This window comes from Motacilla alba, chromosome 2 (genome assembly GCF_015832195.1).
Source record: "Motacilla alba alba isolate MOTALB_02 chromosome 2, Motacilla_alba_V1.0_pri, whole genome shotgun sequence".
Lineage (NCBI taxonomy): Eukaryota > Metazoa > Chordata > Aves > Passeriformes > Motacillidae > Motacilla > Motacilla alba.
In genome coordinates, this window is record NC_052017.1 from 132,132,761 (window position 1) to 132,152,056 (window position 19,296).

General features: G+C 34.0%; 1 protein-coding gene across 50 annotated transcripts in view; it reads left to right on the forward strand.

Moving 5' to 3' along the window:
* The window catches only part of RIMS2 (regulating synaptic membrane exocytosis 2), a 456,016-nt gene that overhangs the window by 312,632 nt on the left and 124,088 nt on the right, over positions 1–19,296 (forward strand). For 34 of the 50 annotated variants that reach the window (XM_038164024.1, XM_038164200.1, XM_038164243.1 and 31 more), the window contains 7 exons: positions 2,372–2,434; positions 5,848–5,922; positions 8,388–8,459; positions 9,957–10,136; positions 11,250–11,359; positions 12,175–12,207; positions 18,298–18,351. In XM_038164024.1, the coding sequence (XP_038019952.1) occupies positions 2,372–2,434; positions 5,848–5,922; positions 8,388–8,459; positions 9,957–10,136; positions 11,250–11,359; positions 12,175–12,207; positions 18,298–18,351 (587 nt within the window). The remainder of the gene's footprint in view (positions 1–2,371; positions 2,435–5,847; positions 5,923–8,387; positions 8,460–9,956; positions 10,137–11,249; positions 11,360–12,174; positions 12,208–18,297; positions 18,352–19,296) is intronic. The other 16 variants (XM_038164450.1, XM_038164262.1, XM_038164306.1 and 13 more) reach the window with 9 other exon arrangements.

The window sequence follows — 19,296 nt, forward strand, 5'->3', positions numbered from 1 at the left end:
ATATTTAAATTTACAGTGCACTTTATGCCATATTTCTCTAAATACAGAACAACTAATCTCCATAGTTTTAAGCACCTCATTTTCTTTTTAGCCCTCCATTAATTTGATTTTGGATTTTTTTAAGCACAATTCTTAGCTTGAAAAAATTTTTATTCATTAGATGTGGGAGGAAAACTGAATAGTACAGAGGAGCTTAGGTACAACTGAAGGTTTTTCCTAAAATTAACTGCACCATAATTCTAATGGCTAACCTTTTCTCTCACTAGAAGTGATTCTAGGGCAATTTACAGTCCTCAATTTCATTCTTTCAATAACCTGAGTATCCTAAGATGGTACTCAGTTTTTAGCATGTTACTGCCAACACTGACTTAATAAAGGACTACCCAAATGCCTTCAAATTGGTTTTGAGTGTTTACCATGCTAGGAATCAAAGTACTATTGCCCTTCCTAAATTTTGTTATGTGTATAATGTATCACAATGAGCATAATATCACTAAAATCTGACATGTAATCTGAAAAGTTCTGGAGTGTCTCTGGAAATAGTTATTTGATAACAGCCTTTCATGTTTAAAGAGCTAGGCTAAAATACAAGGAAATCTGAAGAAAAGAGCAAATCAATGTTCCTCTCCCCCTTTAAAATTAGATGTTTTATACTTCTCTGTCCATTTTAAAGTCTCTGCAGTATCAATGTCTGATTTTTGTCTATGTTAGGGGAACAGGTAAAACAGGGATTTTTTTCCTAAGAAATAGCAGAAAATTTTGGTTTTATTTGATTGCTATAAATAAATACAGTCATATTTAAGAAAAAAAAAGTGCACTTTAATTTTAAACCCATATCTATGTATTTATGGTGTCTGCAATGAAGTAGTTTTATCAAAAAATCTTATTTAAAATACTGGTTTACTGGAGAGACTGGCTTCAGTTTTGAGGATATAGTTTATCAGGAGAGTATAAAGATGTACCTGTCATACTCCAGCAGTATTCTAATTTATATGGGATTAAATCTAAATCTAATCTAAAACTCAAGTAGATTTAACAGAAATGACTTTCATCCAGCCATTGATCTGGCTATAAACCATGAAAATAAATTTAAAAAGCCACTCCCCATACCAGCCAATTGGACATAGAATAAACAAGGGGAGCTGATTGACGTTCACATATATTGCACTCCATATGGTCTTCCCTCAACATAATATCCAAAAAATGTGGGGTTATTAAGTTTGTAAACATACTGCAAACATTCAGATTCTGCAGCATGAGAAGTTTGCAAGGCCAACAAGCAAAAAAATACTGCTGGGATACCCAGGAACAGTTTCATGAAAATTCATAGACCAGTGTATTCAAGCCATTACAAAGTTTTTCCTTTAACCTATGGCTAATATTTTAAGTACATGTAAGTGAGGGATTTTTTTCAAATTGATGATATAGTGGTGTCATTATATTTTCTGATAATCCCTGTCTTCTCACTCACTGTCATGTGGAAATCATTGAATACAGACAACATAAGAGTTCCCTGGCTTTACCCTAGCAAGATATTGAAAGTACAAAACTCCAGAGATTTAGTTGAAACTCCTTAGCCAAATGGTGGATGATTTGTATCTAGTTTTAATATACTGGAGTAGTGGCGCATAAGCAGTTTATCCCCTGATTTCTCAAAGCAGCTTTTTTTGTCCCATTATTTATTTTCTCAATGTTTTTTCTTAAGATAAAATACTTCTGTATGTTTTTTGTTGTCTTCAACTGATATGCTGAAGTGCTGCTGCAAATGCATGGGCAGCCCATATTCAGTACCTGGAAGAATAATACCTCTTTAAATTTGCTTAGTTTTCATTGTTTGATCATTGAGGTGAATTTTCTTCTGCTTGTTACCTACCTGGGAGAAGCCAACTACCCTATCAAATAGAAAAAAAAAGATTACAACTGGCAAGGTCATGTATTTGAAGTTAAAAGCAATATTTTAAACTCTTAATGTATATAATGTTATTTTTGTTAATGTTTTGTATCCACAATTAGTTTTATATTATTCCACAAGCTCAATGGCCACTGAAAACATGAAGACATTCATGTATGAAAAGATAAGAGATCAATTAGTCTTTATGTAACTGAAGCTTGTGGCTTAGCTGCTGAAAAGACTAGAGGAAAAATATAACATTTATATAAGGAAAAAATCCCTATAATTTTCTTGGTGTTTGGTTTTGAAAAAGTTGATTTTCTTCATACCTTAAAGAAAATATGAAATGTACAAAATTTTTTAAAAAAATTTGGAAATCTTCTCATTTTGTTGAGATGTGGTCGCGTCACATGAATTAGAGTGTTAATAGTAATACATCATTTTTTAATAACACTTCTTTATTTTGACTGCATTGTAAAGGTGGTACAATGGTGCAAGTTCATGGGCAGATGATATAGTCAATGGCTCAGCTGAAAAATATGGGTAAGTAAAGAGTGTAGTGTTACAGACAAAATTAAAATGTATTTTGGATCTTTATAATAAGAGTTCATTTATAATTGTACCAAATTTATTCCTAATAAATGTATTTTTCTTGATGTCTTTCTTTCTTGACTCAGAACTAAGGCACTTATGTTCTAGTCTTTTTTCCAAGATTAAACTATTTTATTCAGTTACAAATAGAAAAAGAACATTAATTATGTTTGAACTATTTTTAAAACCTGTTCTCACTGTTCAGGGCCGCTTTAATGAAAAGCGGCTTTTTAGTGATACCTGCCTACATCTGCAGAGTTGGGGAAGGTGTCTTTGAAACCTAATACTTTTTTACTTTTAGAAATAATCCCACTTCGATCTAACCTATCTTTCTTTGTGATTGATGCATAACCCATGCAAAGTGCTGTGTGCCTTAGAATCTGGAGTTCTTCCCAGTTGTAGCTGGCTCCTGATCAATAAAACACACAAATTTTCCTTGCTTTTAGTTCGCTGACTTTACTGCTTCTCCCTCATTTTCTTATTGCTCTTGCAAGAATTTTCTTTTTTTTTTATATTTTTTATTTCCTTCCTTTGTGAATGGGAACAGAGAACATGAGAGAATGTTAAATTGAAATGTAAAAAATCTGATAAAACCCAGAATGAATCCATCAATATCCTAATGTGGACTTCTCACTTCTTTAGAGAGGAGGGATTTGTGAAGGTCTTTTGACTAAACATTAGTGCAGTTGCAGAGACTTGAGATCATATATATTCTCTAGCTTTTTGAACCACAGTGACACTGTTTGTTGGCTCTTCGTTTTTAAGTGCACAGCAAGGGCCATACTTATTGTTGCTTCATTCTGGAAACTGCATAAGCAAACTGAAAATGAACAGCATTTAAAGGAGGTCAGAAAGTGCTTGGTGTAATTAAAGCTTCTGCTTTTGATAGTCATATGAAATAGTCCTGTCTTACCCCTCTTTTCTTACTTTTTATCCTGAATAGATACTAACATAGGTAAATATCAGGGGTAAATATCTAAAAATAGTTTCTTTACATGAAAAAGAAACTTATTAGTTACTACTCTCTTTCTCCATTTAAATTTAGCTCCTAAAATGTTTGGCGAAAGAAAAAAAAGATAAAATCATTTGTTGTGAACCATTATGACTTTAAAATAAAACATAAGACATAGAAAACACTTTAAGAAAGACTACTGAAATGGATCAGATTCTGTACAGATCAATGGATTTAGAGAATGCCTTTAACAGGCATTGAATTCTTAAATTATGAATGTTATTTTGCTCATTCATAATTAAGAACTTAAAAGATGATAGAGTCTTACATACTTGCTCCTGTTTGAATGATCTGATTGAAATCCTGGTCTCATCGAGGGACAAAACTCTTGATATCAGAGAGGTCAGAATTACAGATCTGTTGCCAAAAGTTAAGAAGATGATAAGCACGTAGCTGCAGTATATACACACAATAACTGCATAGTTACAACTCTGGTTGTGGTAATTTACTATTTAAACATCTGCCATAATATTGGTGTTTGAAAATTTCACGGAAAAATAAAGCCAACTATGAGTATGTGCCATATAAAAATAAAGGTATATTTAAGATCTGAGGAAAAAAAAATTGCACAAAATCCATCAAGAACCAAGTATTTTTCATATTTTGCATTTAGCACTGCACTTTAAAAAGGCATATTTAAGTACATGCTTAGTTATAAGCCTACAACTGCATCAATTGATTAGTCTATAATCTAGGTGCTCTGCTGAACTATATTTGAATATTCAAACTCTACTAGGAATTTCTTCTTTTTCATTGCTTCCCTCTCAAGATCCTCTATGCATTGTCTTATGTACCACTATACTTCAGTCATGAGACACATCTTAATTAAAACTCAGGCCTGTTCCTGATTTTGCTCATATATCGTAGTATAATATTCAAGTTGAGTGGGTGAAATATTGTGTTCTGAAATGGGAAAAACTGTGGAATATATTTATAATATAAACCTAAAAGTGTTATATTTTGGAATTTTTCCAGTACTTTAATGGAAGTTTAGATTATTATCTAGAGAGAATCACTGCAGTAGATTCAGTTATAAAACTGAGCTGGGATGAAGGAGAGGAGAGGATTTGAGCTCTCATCTTTGAGAATTTTGAATTCCCAGCTTTTGAATTCTAATCAGCTCTATCATGATCTTCAGTGAGTCATCTCATGAACATAGAAATGCATATTCCTGCAGGGTGATTCTTTAACATGTGTCAGTTGAGTGTCTGTATTAAGGATGTTGAAAGTTAGAAGTAGTTGGCAATATACAAGTTACTTTGTAAGGCAGCTGGCTATGTGAGTCAAAAGACACATTGCAAGTACCATAAGCAATAAAGTAAAAACACTCTACAACTTTTTTGCGGATAAAAATGATATGAAATGCATATCATTTCAGTCTTCCAAGGATTTACATTACTTATTGGTTTTATTGATATTTGATTGTAATAGCTGGTATACAGCTCTAACTGCATCAGAAGAATCATAAAATAGCTTGGGTTGGAAAAAACATTGTCTGGTCTAACTCCCTCTGTGAAGCATATCTTCGCTATTCCTCAGCAAATATATCAATGATGACACATATTTTGAAGAGTAAATCTCAACAGGTGTAGATATATATGCTTTCCTTAAGCATTTTTATAGTTGTACCATGCCATGTGTTAGCATGATCAGCTGTGTCCACAACAGCCATGAAGTGACTCCAGTGTCAGGTCCAGATACCTGAGCAAGCTGTGAGCGATTGCAATTCTGTGGCTGCAGCAGAACACACGAGTGAGGAACACAGCATGCCTGGGATCATGGCAGAGTTCCCTGCTTTGTCTGCTTAGCTGAGTTAGCAGAATAGTTCAGACTCTGTCGTGTTGCAGTTTAATCATGCCTGTCACCCCATGGAGATATAGTGGTAGTTATCCCATATACCACAGGGTGATATGCGTGTGTTGTGTGTGGCCAGATCATTATATATTTACGTGTATATATATATATATTTTTTTTTTTTTGTGTGTGTGTGTGTGTGTGTGTGTGTGTGTAACGTAAATAAAAAAAATTATAGACTATTACAGCAACCAAAATATCTTGCTTTACTTTTTTTTTTTAAATCAGAGTCCCTAAAAGCTTTACATTCCCATCTTTTAAAAAATGTCGCAGCACATGATTTTAGATTAAGTTCCTTTATGAGTATAGATGAGTTACTTGCTGAGATATCCCGTCACCAGTTTTTCTAGAGATTTGACAGCATACTGCTCCTTCCCATTTTCCATTGCAATATTTATGACTCAAATTTAAGGTTTTTTGGTACTAGAAATATAATTTGTTTTTAGACATGCTTATCTATGTTATGCTAACAGAGGATCTTGTGTGTGTGACTAAACAGCAAAGTTCCTATAGCTAGTAGACGAATAACATGTCCAAGGATTGAAATCCAGCAGCCATCCACAGACACTGACAGGTATTGCCATTGTATATTAGCTGGAGTTTGAAATTATGATACTTAGAAAGTGTGTTGTTGTATTGTTCTTGTTCTGTTCAGTGTTTCTAGATGAAAAAGATTCACTAGGAGCTGAATTGTTGTGTACTGTAATCCTACAGCAATTCTATTTTTATTTCTTCAGTTTTTTGTTACAAGAAAAACCTAATGCTAAAATGGTGATTGGCATGATCTCATAATTTGTACAGAGTAAAAGAATTTAACATGGGCTTTTAAATAAATGGTTTTCAGCGATTTTGGGGGGAAAACAAGTTCTATTTGCTACGTAAGCTGTTACAATTGCTTACTGTTGGAAAATGTTAATCATTTATAAAGCTTTCTCTATCCATAAGTTTAGATCAATAACTATAATAATTTGTTGAAAATTCTTTCTTATTCGTTAAGAAAAGTAACAAATCTGAAAAATTAAAAATCAGAAAGTCTTATTTACTGCATTGTGAAAAGAGTTCACATTTGAAATTTGCAGTGTGTATATATATATATATATATATATATATATATGTATATATATAATGGAGATAAATGAATATATAAAATAAAATTTGGGAGCATCTTTGGCTAGGTATTAGAGCAACTAGAGTTTACAGTGGTACCTGAATGCTATTAGATCCTGGTTCTAATACTTGATGGGTTTGGAGCAAGAAGTTAGACTGTGAGTACTCACAGAGCTTTCTGTGTAGTGACTTATAGAGAGCTCAAACAGTCTCATGGGGATTGGCTTGCTTGGTTTAGAAGCAAACACTGCTGTGCCTTTTCCTCAGAGCAAGGGAGAGTTATGCTTACAATTCTTGCAGACTTTGGCATGGAAATGAGCCATCTACCATGCCTGTCTTCCCTAGCAAAAGTAGAAGGGTGGTACAATAGGTAGTACTAGATGGAGGAGGTAATTGTTTGATTATTATTTTATTATTTGATTGTTATTTGATTATTATTTGATTATTTTCATTAACTGTATTTTCATAATGAAAAGTCTATAAGCAAAGGTAAACAGTGCTAGTGTACATTAAAATATTATATGGATGTTGAATAGTTTAACTAAGACTACCATATTTCCCTCTTTAAAAATCAACAATTCATATGATATGATTTGTAATGAGAAAAAAAGAAAGTTTCATCTAGATAATTTGTAAGCTTAAGTCTTTAAGAATGATATCTGAAAATTTAGAAACTTCCATTTTTAATTTAACTTCCTCCCATAAGTATGGCTGGATTTTGATATTCATGCATTATTGTTTACAGTGGTAAGGAAAGGGTTTCACTGCACAAGCAGGTTATCAGAGAGTTTTCCTGTAAAAGGGACAGTTGCTGAAGACTGGGATTGTGTAGTACATGTGTTTATTGTTAAAAGGATAAAAGAATAAGTGAGGGTGAAGACCAGAGAGTACAGCTTTTTTGAATTGCTCTTTATACACGTATGTTATAGAACCCCAAAGTGAAGCTTTCAAGTGGAAGACTGTACCCTTGACATAGCCCTCCATTTGCTGTAGTGGTTATTGAGAGGATTGCAGCCCGTAGCCTGCAGCCTGAGGGTCACAATCAGTTTGACCTCAGGACTGAACTTAGTCAAATCCTTCAGTCTACAAAACAGCATTGCCTCAGCTTCAAAGGTTTACTGCCAAAATCCACCCTCTCCTTCACTTTGGGGAACTCCTGGTTGTTTTTGCACTTGAAGGAAATGCCCACTGGAGATTTGAGCAAACTGTAAATTAGCTACTCAGTATGACATTTTTGAGGCCTTTATGTGTTTAGCTGCAGTTGCTCCATGATGTTCTGCAGAACACAAAACCTGCCTGCTAAACCAGTAGTATTGATCCCAATATTAAGAATGCCTCCTTCCTTCTAATCAGGCAATAGGTCAGACCCCAAATATCCTAAAAACCACTTTTTATACTATAGAGCTAAAGAGAATGAGGCCTTAGGAGTGACAAATGGGAGCCTTAACTTCTCATGAAGTCTTTATGAGAAGCATGTGGTTGCTGCTCACCTGTTCCTCTGTGTGTCCTACTTGCTGTTGGAAGGAGAGAGGAATGGAGCATGGAGTGATACCCTTACCATATTGCCCAGTCCCTGCTGCTGGGTGCTCCAGCAGTCCTCTACTCACTGGCAGGAGAAATGCTGACAGACCCAAAAAAGTCTCTGTAGGCTCATTAATATTCTTAAATATGTGGATAAACAAGATAAGGGTGGGTTTTTCAAGATCTGGATATAATTATTTGTAATTTTGTTCAACTTAGGAATATTTTTTCTTGGAATTTATTCCTGTAGTCAAAGAATTTATTCTATGGTCATTTCTTGCCATCATGCACATGGGTGACATTTTTCTCACCGTCCATAACACTGAAACCTAGCTTAAAGTGTTACTTAAACTAAACAGCGTTCCTATCACAGCTAAGGTTGTGTTTCTCTGTCTATCAACAATGTAAAAGAAGCGAGACAGTGGATGTTTTTGCTGATGAAGCTTCCTATTCAGAAGCAGAACTGATAGAAGAAGAAGTGAGGTAATCTTGTTGTGGTTTCGTGCCAGGCCCATTGTACTTTTTCTACAATCTTTAGAGCCTCAGCTTATATTTACCGTTCATGTGTCTCACTGTGGTGTGTTTGCTTGCTAGGAGCTTATAGATGTAGGTTCATGATGTATGGTATTATTCTGAATCTGTCTGTGGCAAGCACTTCATATGCTTTAGGAGTGCAATTATGACCTCATGGAAGGCCTGAAAAGACTGTTTTTAATGAATATTTTATAAACACATTTGGCAAAGTCAGCCACTATACTCTTTTTCAATGCTTTTAGAAATAAAATGCTGTTACTAACATAAAAGTCTTCATAAGGCTGTGGTATGTCTCTCTCCTTTTTGATACTAATTAAAATTTGACTTCTTGTTACACTTAATCACCATCAAGCCACTCATTGTATTAACTGACTTCATTGTAAAATGCATGACTTCGCTCAAGGAAAAGTCCTGAAGGGTACGCATTCCCCATTTGTATTCTGTATCTGTTCAGTTACTCAAGGAGAGCTGGGAGGAGTGTGATTTTAATAAATAGCTCCATTAGGGTATGGATTTTACTTTTAAAATTGCCTTGATTTAATGTATTTCAGGATATTGCTAACAAATATTACTCCTTGCAAACAGACCAATTACATTGGGAAAAAAGGTGGGGCTTGATTAATTTCTGAAAGTAATGGCCTGATTAATACCCTAAGATAGTAGAAGAAATCACTGCTTGATCAAGAAATTCTCTTTTACTCAGTCTAATTTCTTCCCATTACATCTCTAACAATAACTTTCCACTGCTGTTTTGGTATAGTTCCATAGGCTGTGGGTTAAAATAATTTTTGAATTACAAACCAATTTTTTTTTCTAGTTGTTGGAACCTCTGTAAGTACTAATGATGTAGATTTTCACCTGGTTACAGTCTCAGCACTACATATGACTCTATCACTTATTGACTAGCCTATATATAACAGACAACTCCAAGTCTAATAATAAACAGTGCTACATGGTAATTATAACATCTAGATTGTGGACTTTCCTACGAACAAGAGTGCAACCTCTAGAGAGAATGCAATCTCTAAGAAATCTGTAAAAATCTCTTCATATGAGAAAAAATGCACAATTAAACTGCACTATTCATGAGTTCTTAGATTTATTGAGACTTAATATTATTCCAGCTACCCTTTTATTCACAGGTTAATACATTAACAGACAAAATAACAATATTTTAACCCAGAAATTGTCAGGAAACAGACTATTGCATGGATAGTCATTACTGAGACATTGGAAACATTTCAGCCCATTTATCAAGAGTATGGAGCAAGTCAAATAATACGTGTAAAAAAACTATACGTTATCAAGAAGTTATCTCGGAAAATTTATTCCCTCTAAAAATGTATGTAATAAAATGATTTGCTCCAAACCGGTATCATGCAGCATATTTTATAACTAATAGAAAAGTCAAAGTTCAACTGAGCTGCTTTTTGACTAACATTACAGGAATTGTGAAGCAGCAGATAGACAGCCATATCAAAGATCCAGATCAACAGAGCAACGTCCTGTGCTAGAGCGGACCAACTCCCGCTCCCGATCCACAGAGCGTCCTGACTCAAACCTCATCAGGTCGATGCCTTCATTAATGACTGGAAGATCTGCCCCTCCTTCACCTGCCTTACCGAGGTGAAACAGACAAATCAGTCGGACTAAACCCCTTCTGCCCCACCAGCTCACCATTTTATTTTCCCAGTAGCTAATTGGTATCACCTCATCCTTAGCTGATCACTAGCAGCAATAGATACTAATCCTTTCAGTGTGAACACACTATTTATATTCTACTCTGGATATAATGGTGTGACTACCATTGCAAATTGCTTGCTAACAATATTTAACTATGTTTGTTTATGATTTCTCATTTGTCAGGAATCCTGGATGGTTTCCACATAAAGCACCTCATAACTATCATATTCTTCTCTTACAGAATGAGAAATTATTTGTGTTCATCAGACATTGCTTATGGAACAATCATCATAACATCAAATGAAACTATTTTTTTTTAAAAAAAAGTTTCTTTAGATGCACTGTACTAACTTTGTCTATTACTTATCATTTTGACCACCATTTTCTCTGACTACATTTTACTGTGCCATAGTCTGTACTGTTCCTGTTTGAGTATCCCTTATTGATATTTTGAGGATTTCTATACATTATTCTTAGCTTAAACAAACATAATACAATAAAAAGATGAGCATATCCTGGTCTAGATCATGTTCAGGAAATTCTCTGTATTTTAGAACTGCAGAATACATTCTTTTGTTTTCTGAAAGTTAGAGTTAGTATCATCAAATCCCCAGTGAAAATGAGTCAAATATCATTGTCTTTCCTCAGTTCATTACTCTGTTTAGAAAAATTCATGTCATCTTACTGGAACTCAAAGGTAATTTAGAAAAATACAAGCTGAGTAAAGATAATTGACTTTGACTTGTGAATAAATTTATGTGTATGTGGCTATTATATCCATATGCACATGAATATGCACACAACATGTTTTCTGGCTTGACTGTGTGAAAAAGCATCTTAAGGAAGCATCCTCAGCCTCAATTTGGCTTCCTTTTAATGGAGAGATTTCTCTTTTTAATCAGGTCTTTTTCTGAATAGAGATAATAGTTTCCCTCTGGGACTGCAAGGGTCCCAAGTGATGTAAAGTCTACTTAGTCACGTTATCAGTTCTTGACGATATTTCAGAATGACTTTGTCATTTAATGGCTATGGTTTGTTTTGATATGTGTCTCATAGGTCACATCCTCGAACTGGGTCTGTCCAGACAAGTCCATCAAGTACTCCAGTAGTAGGGAGAAGGGGCCGGCAGCTACCGCAGCTCCCACCAAAGGGGACGTTGGAGAGAAGTAAGTGGATGGTTTTCGGCCCTAATGACATTACCAAATTGCTCATGAAGGTTGATTATGTTCTTTATTTTTCTTTTGCCATTACAGTTGAAATCCTTTGAGTTTTTGTATACAGAGTTGGGTTTTAGTAATGGTATTGAATTTGTACGGTGTTTTCTTCTATTATGTTTTAACATCTACAATACTCTTGGCTGGCATGAATAATCAGCAGTATAATGCACACAAAACAAGGTGGACTATTAGCATGATCCTGTTCCTTTTGAACTCAGTAGGTGTTTTGTCATTGACTTCAACAGGCACAGGAAATTATATTTAGTATGTTGTCTAGTGACAAAATTCTGGCTCTTTTGGGAGTCAGGAACCTAGCTGATAATTTGTGGGCTCACATGGAGTGTATTACAGAATGCTGATATAAAACCTCTGCATCTTGAAACAGGAAGAGCAAAAAGACAGGTAATCTTCTTTAAAATAAGAAATGTCAGATATTTCATTATTCATGTCTTGCTGGTACTTGTGCTTACCTTTAATGTCCATTAAAAGCACTGGTTGATGGAGATATTTTCTGAAATGTTTAGAAACAAAGGTATATAAATGTATTCTTGACAGCAAATCCATTTTCACACATCTGTTTCTAGTAACTAGGTGTGCTGTGCAAAATCAGTCTAAATGGTCATATACACTCCTTTTTTTTAATCCTTCTTAACATGTATATTGTATCTTCAAAAAAATTATGTTATTTTTAACCCCTGTGCTTTGGTTCCTTTTTTTTTGTTTTTGTTTTTGTTTGTTTGTTTTGTTTTTGTGACTTTCCATAGACAATGGAGACAAGGAGATAGAGTCTTATGAAGGTCTGTACATAAAGAAGGGCTTGTTTTTCACCTGAAAGCCTTTTTTCAGAGGCTGTATAGGGAAAACAAACCCAACTGCAATTGATGTTACTTGATTGCACAGACATAGTCAGAATTATTGTCATAATGTTTAGTCTTTATTTTTAGACCTGCAGCTCATAAATTTTACAGGAATCTACATGAAAAAAAGACAATATAAATAATACGATCTAAATATGATTGTCATTAGAAAAGTACCTAGACATGTACCCATTTAAAAAAACCTAGAATTTACCCTATGGCAAGTGAAAGCATTTCAGCAGCTACATATGTACATTTCCAGGATTAGCAGATATTCAGGCACATGTTTATATATAAGCATTGGAGGATATATGACATGTTTTATGTTAGCCATTCCTTTAATCAGAATAATGTTTTTATTGCAAACATTTTATGGTGTGATAGATTTGCTGAATTAGTAGGTAATTTGCAAATTTTATGGGAAAAATATTGATTTGAGATAGTCTTTCAAAAAGTTTAAGTATTTTTGCTTAAAATAAAATCCCCTGATATTTTACAGTATTAAAACAATTTAATTTACTTAATAGCAAGCCACAAGATATCAATTGCAGTCCTTGGTTGTACCACTGAGGGTCTTTATGTAGTGTTACTGTGTTTGTCTCATCAGACTTTTTAATTTAGTATTTCCAATGTTTACAGTATTTATTTCCATTTTGGAAACAACACTCTTGTTTTCTCGGATCATCACTCTATTATATTAATTTCTTTGTCACCTTATGTGTTGTGAATTGCTTATATGAAAAAGAGTCTAGATATTCCAGGAAATAATCACATCTAATCACATGATGTTTGCTGTCATTGCTGTATATGCTTTTATGTTTTACCACTCTTCCCTGCTCTTTGCTTAGTATATCTATTTAGACTGTGAGCTCCTCAGAGCAGCAATTGTGAAGTACTGTATGTTTTTACTGTGTTTGATTAGAGAGGGTAAAATTCTTATTTATTATTTACATCATAGGTTCTATAGAGAGGAATGTAATAAATACAATAAAATAACTATTTTTGTAGGAATTCTAGATTTTTTTCCTCTGGTAAGTACTTCTGGGACTTGAGGAAATCTCTTTTTTGCTCAAAAACTGAGTAATATTTTCCTTTTACTTTGTCTTTTGAAAAAAGCAGTCTTTTGGAAAATCTGGGTTATGGAAAGTTGTCAGATCCACAGGTTCTGATGTTCTAATATACAATCAAAGCATCATAAGTGACTCAAGATACAGTAACAAGACACATTTCATCTTGAACTTACACACATAAAGATGGTAAACACTCTTCAAACCCTAATCCATAGGTACAGATTTCATATAGCATTCTATGTAATTTTGTGTCATGAATTAAGAGCTCATAGAGTTTTTCTTTGAGGATTTTTCTGTCCTTCTCTAGGATTTTCTAATAATATTCTTTAAAGGGAATAATAATTTTCTTTAAAAAAGATAGTGGTCTGCAAGAACATATTACCTAACTTTGTTCAGTTACAGAATATAATTAAGATTAATAGCAGTCTTTTTACTGTGGAGAATTGAATTTTACAGAAAGTTATTTTAGGCAAATGAAGAACCAGTTACAAAAACTGAAATTTAATAGAATTGGAAACACTGACTATCATAGAAGGAGTTTATGTCAGTATTTAACAAATATAGCATCAAGTAAACCTGCAAGTTTTGTAGATATTTGAGTAAGTTTCAGTGCCTATTTTTAAGCCCCAGTGATAATCAGAACTTTTGTGTGTGGTTGTGAAGGCTATATGACCATACCAAAAAATGTTGTCACAGAGTATTCCCATCTGCTCTTACAGAACACATACTTGACTCAAATGAGAGAGGTGTTTCTATATTGCATGGGAACATGCTGTGAAGGTTAAACTTCCTGTATTTTGAAATCAAGGATTTTATTGTCGACTAGATGAAGTTAAAATCAAACTGATGGAAAGAGTTAGTTTAAGGTACCTTACAGGCAATGATGAATTGGAAGTCATCATAGCTTTGTAAAAGAGAAAAAGAAAGAAGGAAAAACTTATCTGTTGCAGACTCCTGCAGTGGGCTCATTTAGTTTGCATACATTTGAATAATTTGTATTTCTTACAAGGTTGTATCCGCATACCTTTTCTTTAAATGTCATACAAATGCCAGAACTCAAGTAGAAAGAAGGGAGTAATTTGCTGCTGGAGATATCTTTTTGTTACAGGCCAGTATTTACTAGAATGTGGAATATGGTGTGCTTATGGCTGTGACTAGAAATGGAAAGGAAGGAATCTACAGGGAAAAACCCAACCCTTTGAGTAATTGCCTTCCAAGTTAGGATCAGAATTAAAAAATATTCATTTGGGTTAAATTTAGTTCCATGAACTGTGTTATGTGGTTGGGAGTTTTTGCTCCAGGACAAGTAGGTGCCTCTTGAATACTTTATTTCAAAATAGCCCAAACTGTTTGCTTTCAAGAAAGCTACCTGGGAGCAGCTGTGAAGGACCATACCTATCTGTGGTGTACTGATCCAAACATTTTAATCAGTGTCCCATATGCTCAGTAGAATATACAATATCCTTAGTTATGTTGCGTTTACAGCCTTTTATGGTTATGATATTTTTGCTGATTCCTTAGGTTGCCATTGCTGTATTTATTGCAGTATCAGATTTGCCTGTTGAGAAGAATGACTGAGTATTTCTGAAATGCATGTCATTGCCTTGTCTACCCAGGCTATACCTTAGCATCTAGGCAGTCTGGGTTTTGCTTTAGATTTTATTACTTTGGTATATTTTCATGTTATGTGGCTTGAAAATAGTTCTGAAAAGATGTCTGGGACCACCTAACTAATATTCACTACTGAAATGCTGGAAGACTTTTTTTTCAGCTAAACTTTTGCTTGTATATTTTTAAATGACACTAGAGATAGAAATATCTTGTTGAAACGAACATTTGTAGCAAGTATTGTTAAATTGAACTTTGTTCAAGTGCTAAAATGTTGATGTACTCCTAAGTGTTCTGTATTTTTTGCAGTAGTTGACAAGAAGTGAAAAGTGCAGAATTCATAGTTCTTAAGGGTTACCATGATTTTTTTCATTTATATGTGGCTCAAATGTATTTCTTTCTCCTTATTCGCCTTGGCAGGAGGATGAAATCACTGACCACTTGCTCCTTATTAAAATGGAACACCATAAAGTGAAAGTATTCAGTATTCACCCTTTCAGTTCATTGTTAATAACTAAGCAGAGAGAGAGTACTTTTTCCTAATATAGATTCTTACTTCTCCTTTTAAAAATAAGCATAGCCCTTTCTTTCTTCTTTCCACAAAAACATCCCCCAACCATTCACCCAACCCTAAAAAAATAGAAAATCATGTTAGGCCAAACAGATGTAATAAAACCTTAGAATCTGGAAATGAAGTGCTCAGAAATTTAACAAATAGAGCTCAGTAAGGATTTGCCTTTCTATTTCTGCTCTATCATAAAGACTTTAATTGTATGATCTCATAATAATCTCATGTCTTGGGAAAATTATTTCAGAATCTGTTAGGCCTGAAATTATTGCTGATTAACTATCCTCTCTTAACTTCAGGTGTGGGTAATCTTTTTCCAGAATAAAATTAGATATGAAAATTATCAGGAATATGAAATTAACAGGAATACTTGATTGGGTTTAATCAGGGATAGCTAGAAACCATTACTCAGTGTTTGCATCTCTCAGATACAGATTCAAATCTCTAAAAGGGACAGGTGTATAGCGACAACATACTGTTCCAACTCATGCAGTCTGGAATGGAAGCCTCAGAGACATTCTGATGGTTAGGAAGGCACAGATACTACTGGCAAAAGTACATTTTAAGGGGTTTTAGCTCATTTAGAATGCAATTTCTTTAAATGAGATTTCTTTTGCAAAATGAAAAGCAATTTTATAGCTTTTTACATAGCCCTACCCTAGTTTGATGGGAGACACAAGGAAGTTGCTTATAATGCAGTTGCAGAGGACCAGTATTAAGACTGGTCAAGATACTCTGTCAGCTATGATTTTGCAGGGTTTAAAAATATATGACATATGGTTATTTTGTTTTGCAAAAATGATTGATCACATGTATAAAATATGGGATAGGATCTTAGATTACCTTCAACTAGGCTATGAACTTGATGTCTTAGGCAAACACAGCAGTCTAAAAGATGGAAATAAAGAGCTTTGCACCATCCTCTTTTTTGTGTGGATATTTCTGTGGAACTGGCCTTCCTACCTGCACAGTGTTACTTGCATTTTGTGTGCTTGACAGCAAAGTAAACAGAATAGGTTAGTTAACATCAGTAAAAAGGTTTCCTTAGGATGCTTTCTGAGTCTAGTTTGGGGTTTTGATTTCAACTACGATTTTGCAAAAATACATCTTTGGGTTTTGACTGTGGATGCTTAGTTCACTGCGCTGAGAGGCAGCAGACCTTGAAGAGTATTAAAATATTTAAGTTGCATTGGTAAAATTTCCATAGAAAAACTTGAACAAACTTTACCTATAACCTAGAGTTTAAAGTGCTTATTTAAAAGGTTCTGATCTTTCAAGGGAAGTAATAGCTTATAAATTTCTCTTGGATTGGCAAAAGGAGAAATTAAACAGCTTTATGAAATTTGAAGATCTTGCTGTATAGATCTGAGATGATAAAGGGCATAAAAGGAAAATGACTGAGAAGTCATATAGCTGTGCTTATGACAGCCATTGCTCATTTACCTTTCAGGGTACCTACATGGCAAAAACATTTAAATTCAACTTTACTGAAAATAGTTTTTTTAAAGTCTTAGGCACATCTTCTATACATTTGTTTCTATGAGAGAAGGTTAACTGTATAGATGATATCCCTGCTGAATATTTTAATTGAAATTTTCATTGTCCTGATTTCAATTGGAATTTAAATGTCCTGGTTTTATCATGGAGTTGTAGAGCAGAAATCTAAGCACAGAGTAGTTTGCATTGCACTGCATTGATTATAGCCTGAATTTCTCTATTAACAATACCCTCCTAGAAACAGTAATTTTAAAATTACTATTACATGCTAGCTAAACCTAAAGTCAAGTAATTCAATGAGCTATTTAACTGAACATAAACTTATACATGTAATGAGAGAACTGGAAAGAATTCTAGAAACCGAGAACATGAAAAATCAATAAGCAATCAAAATCTGAGCCTTGAAAAACTACACTATATTGCATCACATCAAAGCTGTTTAATAAATAATTGACATTTAAATTAAAGCAGGCATATGGCATATCAGTAACTCAGCTTGACACTCTTCAATATTACTGTTGTTACCCTCATAAGCTTTGTCACAAAAGAAAACTGTGGTTCTTTATTAATGACATTAAAAATATATTGGTGTTTCTTATCATTAATAGCACTTTCACTATTGTTCCCGACAGTATTCTCTAGTATATAAATATGCTCTAGGCAACTGTAGGTACTAGTGGAAAATGCCTTTCTTTTTGTGTTCTAACTACTCTGAAATCCAGGTTAAGAAAGCATATTATTTCACAAATTGAGGATATTTTTTTCCAAGTTGAAAAAAATTTTGCTTTGTTTCTTCTGCTCTTTTTAAGCTACCAAATATGTCCACCAGTTTATGATTAATATACAGTTTTAAATATGCTGTTTGAGAATGGAGGCTTGGACTTTATTCCCAGAAAAACAAAACCAAAAACAAGCAGAAGATTTAAACTAATGATCTACCAATATCTGTCTGTTTTCTCTGCTTTGCTACTTATTTTCTGTTTTCCAGTGCTTAAAAGTTTAGTAAGAAATTGGTGACAAAGAACATTAAGGGCTGCATACGAGCATCATTACTTGCAGAAAGATCTCAGTGGAATTAGCTAGAGAAATAAATGAAAAATAGCACAACAATTTATTTGATCTTTGATTCACTTAAAAAAATAATTTCTGCCACAGACTGAGGGTTTGTATGTTATTGTGGATGTCTTTTGTTTGATGTTTTTCTTTTATTTGAACAGCTTGTAACAAAGCATGCGTGTTTTTGTCTTGCCTTTTCTCCCTTTCCCATCCCTTGCTTATCTAATGCAGCAGGAGCTGAAGAAAACAAGCATGCTGGAGTTGAGGAGGCAGAGGTTGAGGCAGGTCTGTCTGACCACAAGTGCCTATCTCCTTTAGATATGTTTTCCCCTGAGTATATAGGGAAGCTTTACCAGCCAGCTTGTAAATATATTGAACATAAAACCCCCAGAGAATGTTTATATCATTTTATGAAAGAACAATGCAAACAAATTCATTGAGTTTATTTGCCAGTTGTGAATGCTTAAAATAATTCAATGTGAAAAAAGAACCCAACTATTTTACTCTTTTTGATTCTTTTTTTATGAAGTTACTCTGTCACTATGCTCAAGTAACAGCCTTAGCAGATCTGGGTGGGTACCTCTTAGATGCGGTACAGTCCACTTTACATAAATAATTTTTTCCATGCAGAGAAGTAAATTTTTTTGTATCATGACAGTTTTTTCCCCTTAGTTTGTGTAAGTAGACTGATGCTGGACAAAAATAGTAGGCAACTGCATTAGGTGGAAGTATTCAATAATTTTGTAGGATGTCCTCCATCCTGCTTGGAAGTCAGTTGTTACTGTGATGACAACTGACAGCTCATGATCAAATCAAACAGTTGCAAATACTTTTTTCCACTCAAATACGATGTGATTAAAACAGAAATTTAACTTCTAGTTTCAGGAAACACCCAGTACTGGTTCAAAAATATGCAGAGATCTAAAGACATAATTTCTCTGCTCTTCAGTTTCCTTTCCAAAGGAAGAATCATAAATGCATACATTTGCATTTACATGCCTTGTTATAGGTTACATCTGTTGTTCATTGTGAATTAACTGTTAATAATTGCCAAAAGTGGTGGAAGCCTGGTACACAAAAAAAAAAGATGAGTTGATCAAGAAACACATTTAATACTAGCTGGTAGGAAAAATTATTAGCTTACAAATGTATGCCTAAGATGCTAAATGCTGCTTAAAAGTGTGTTTGAATCCTGTGCCCTGAGCCCTCTTCCCACTGTTATTGAGGAGA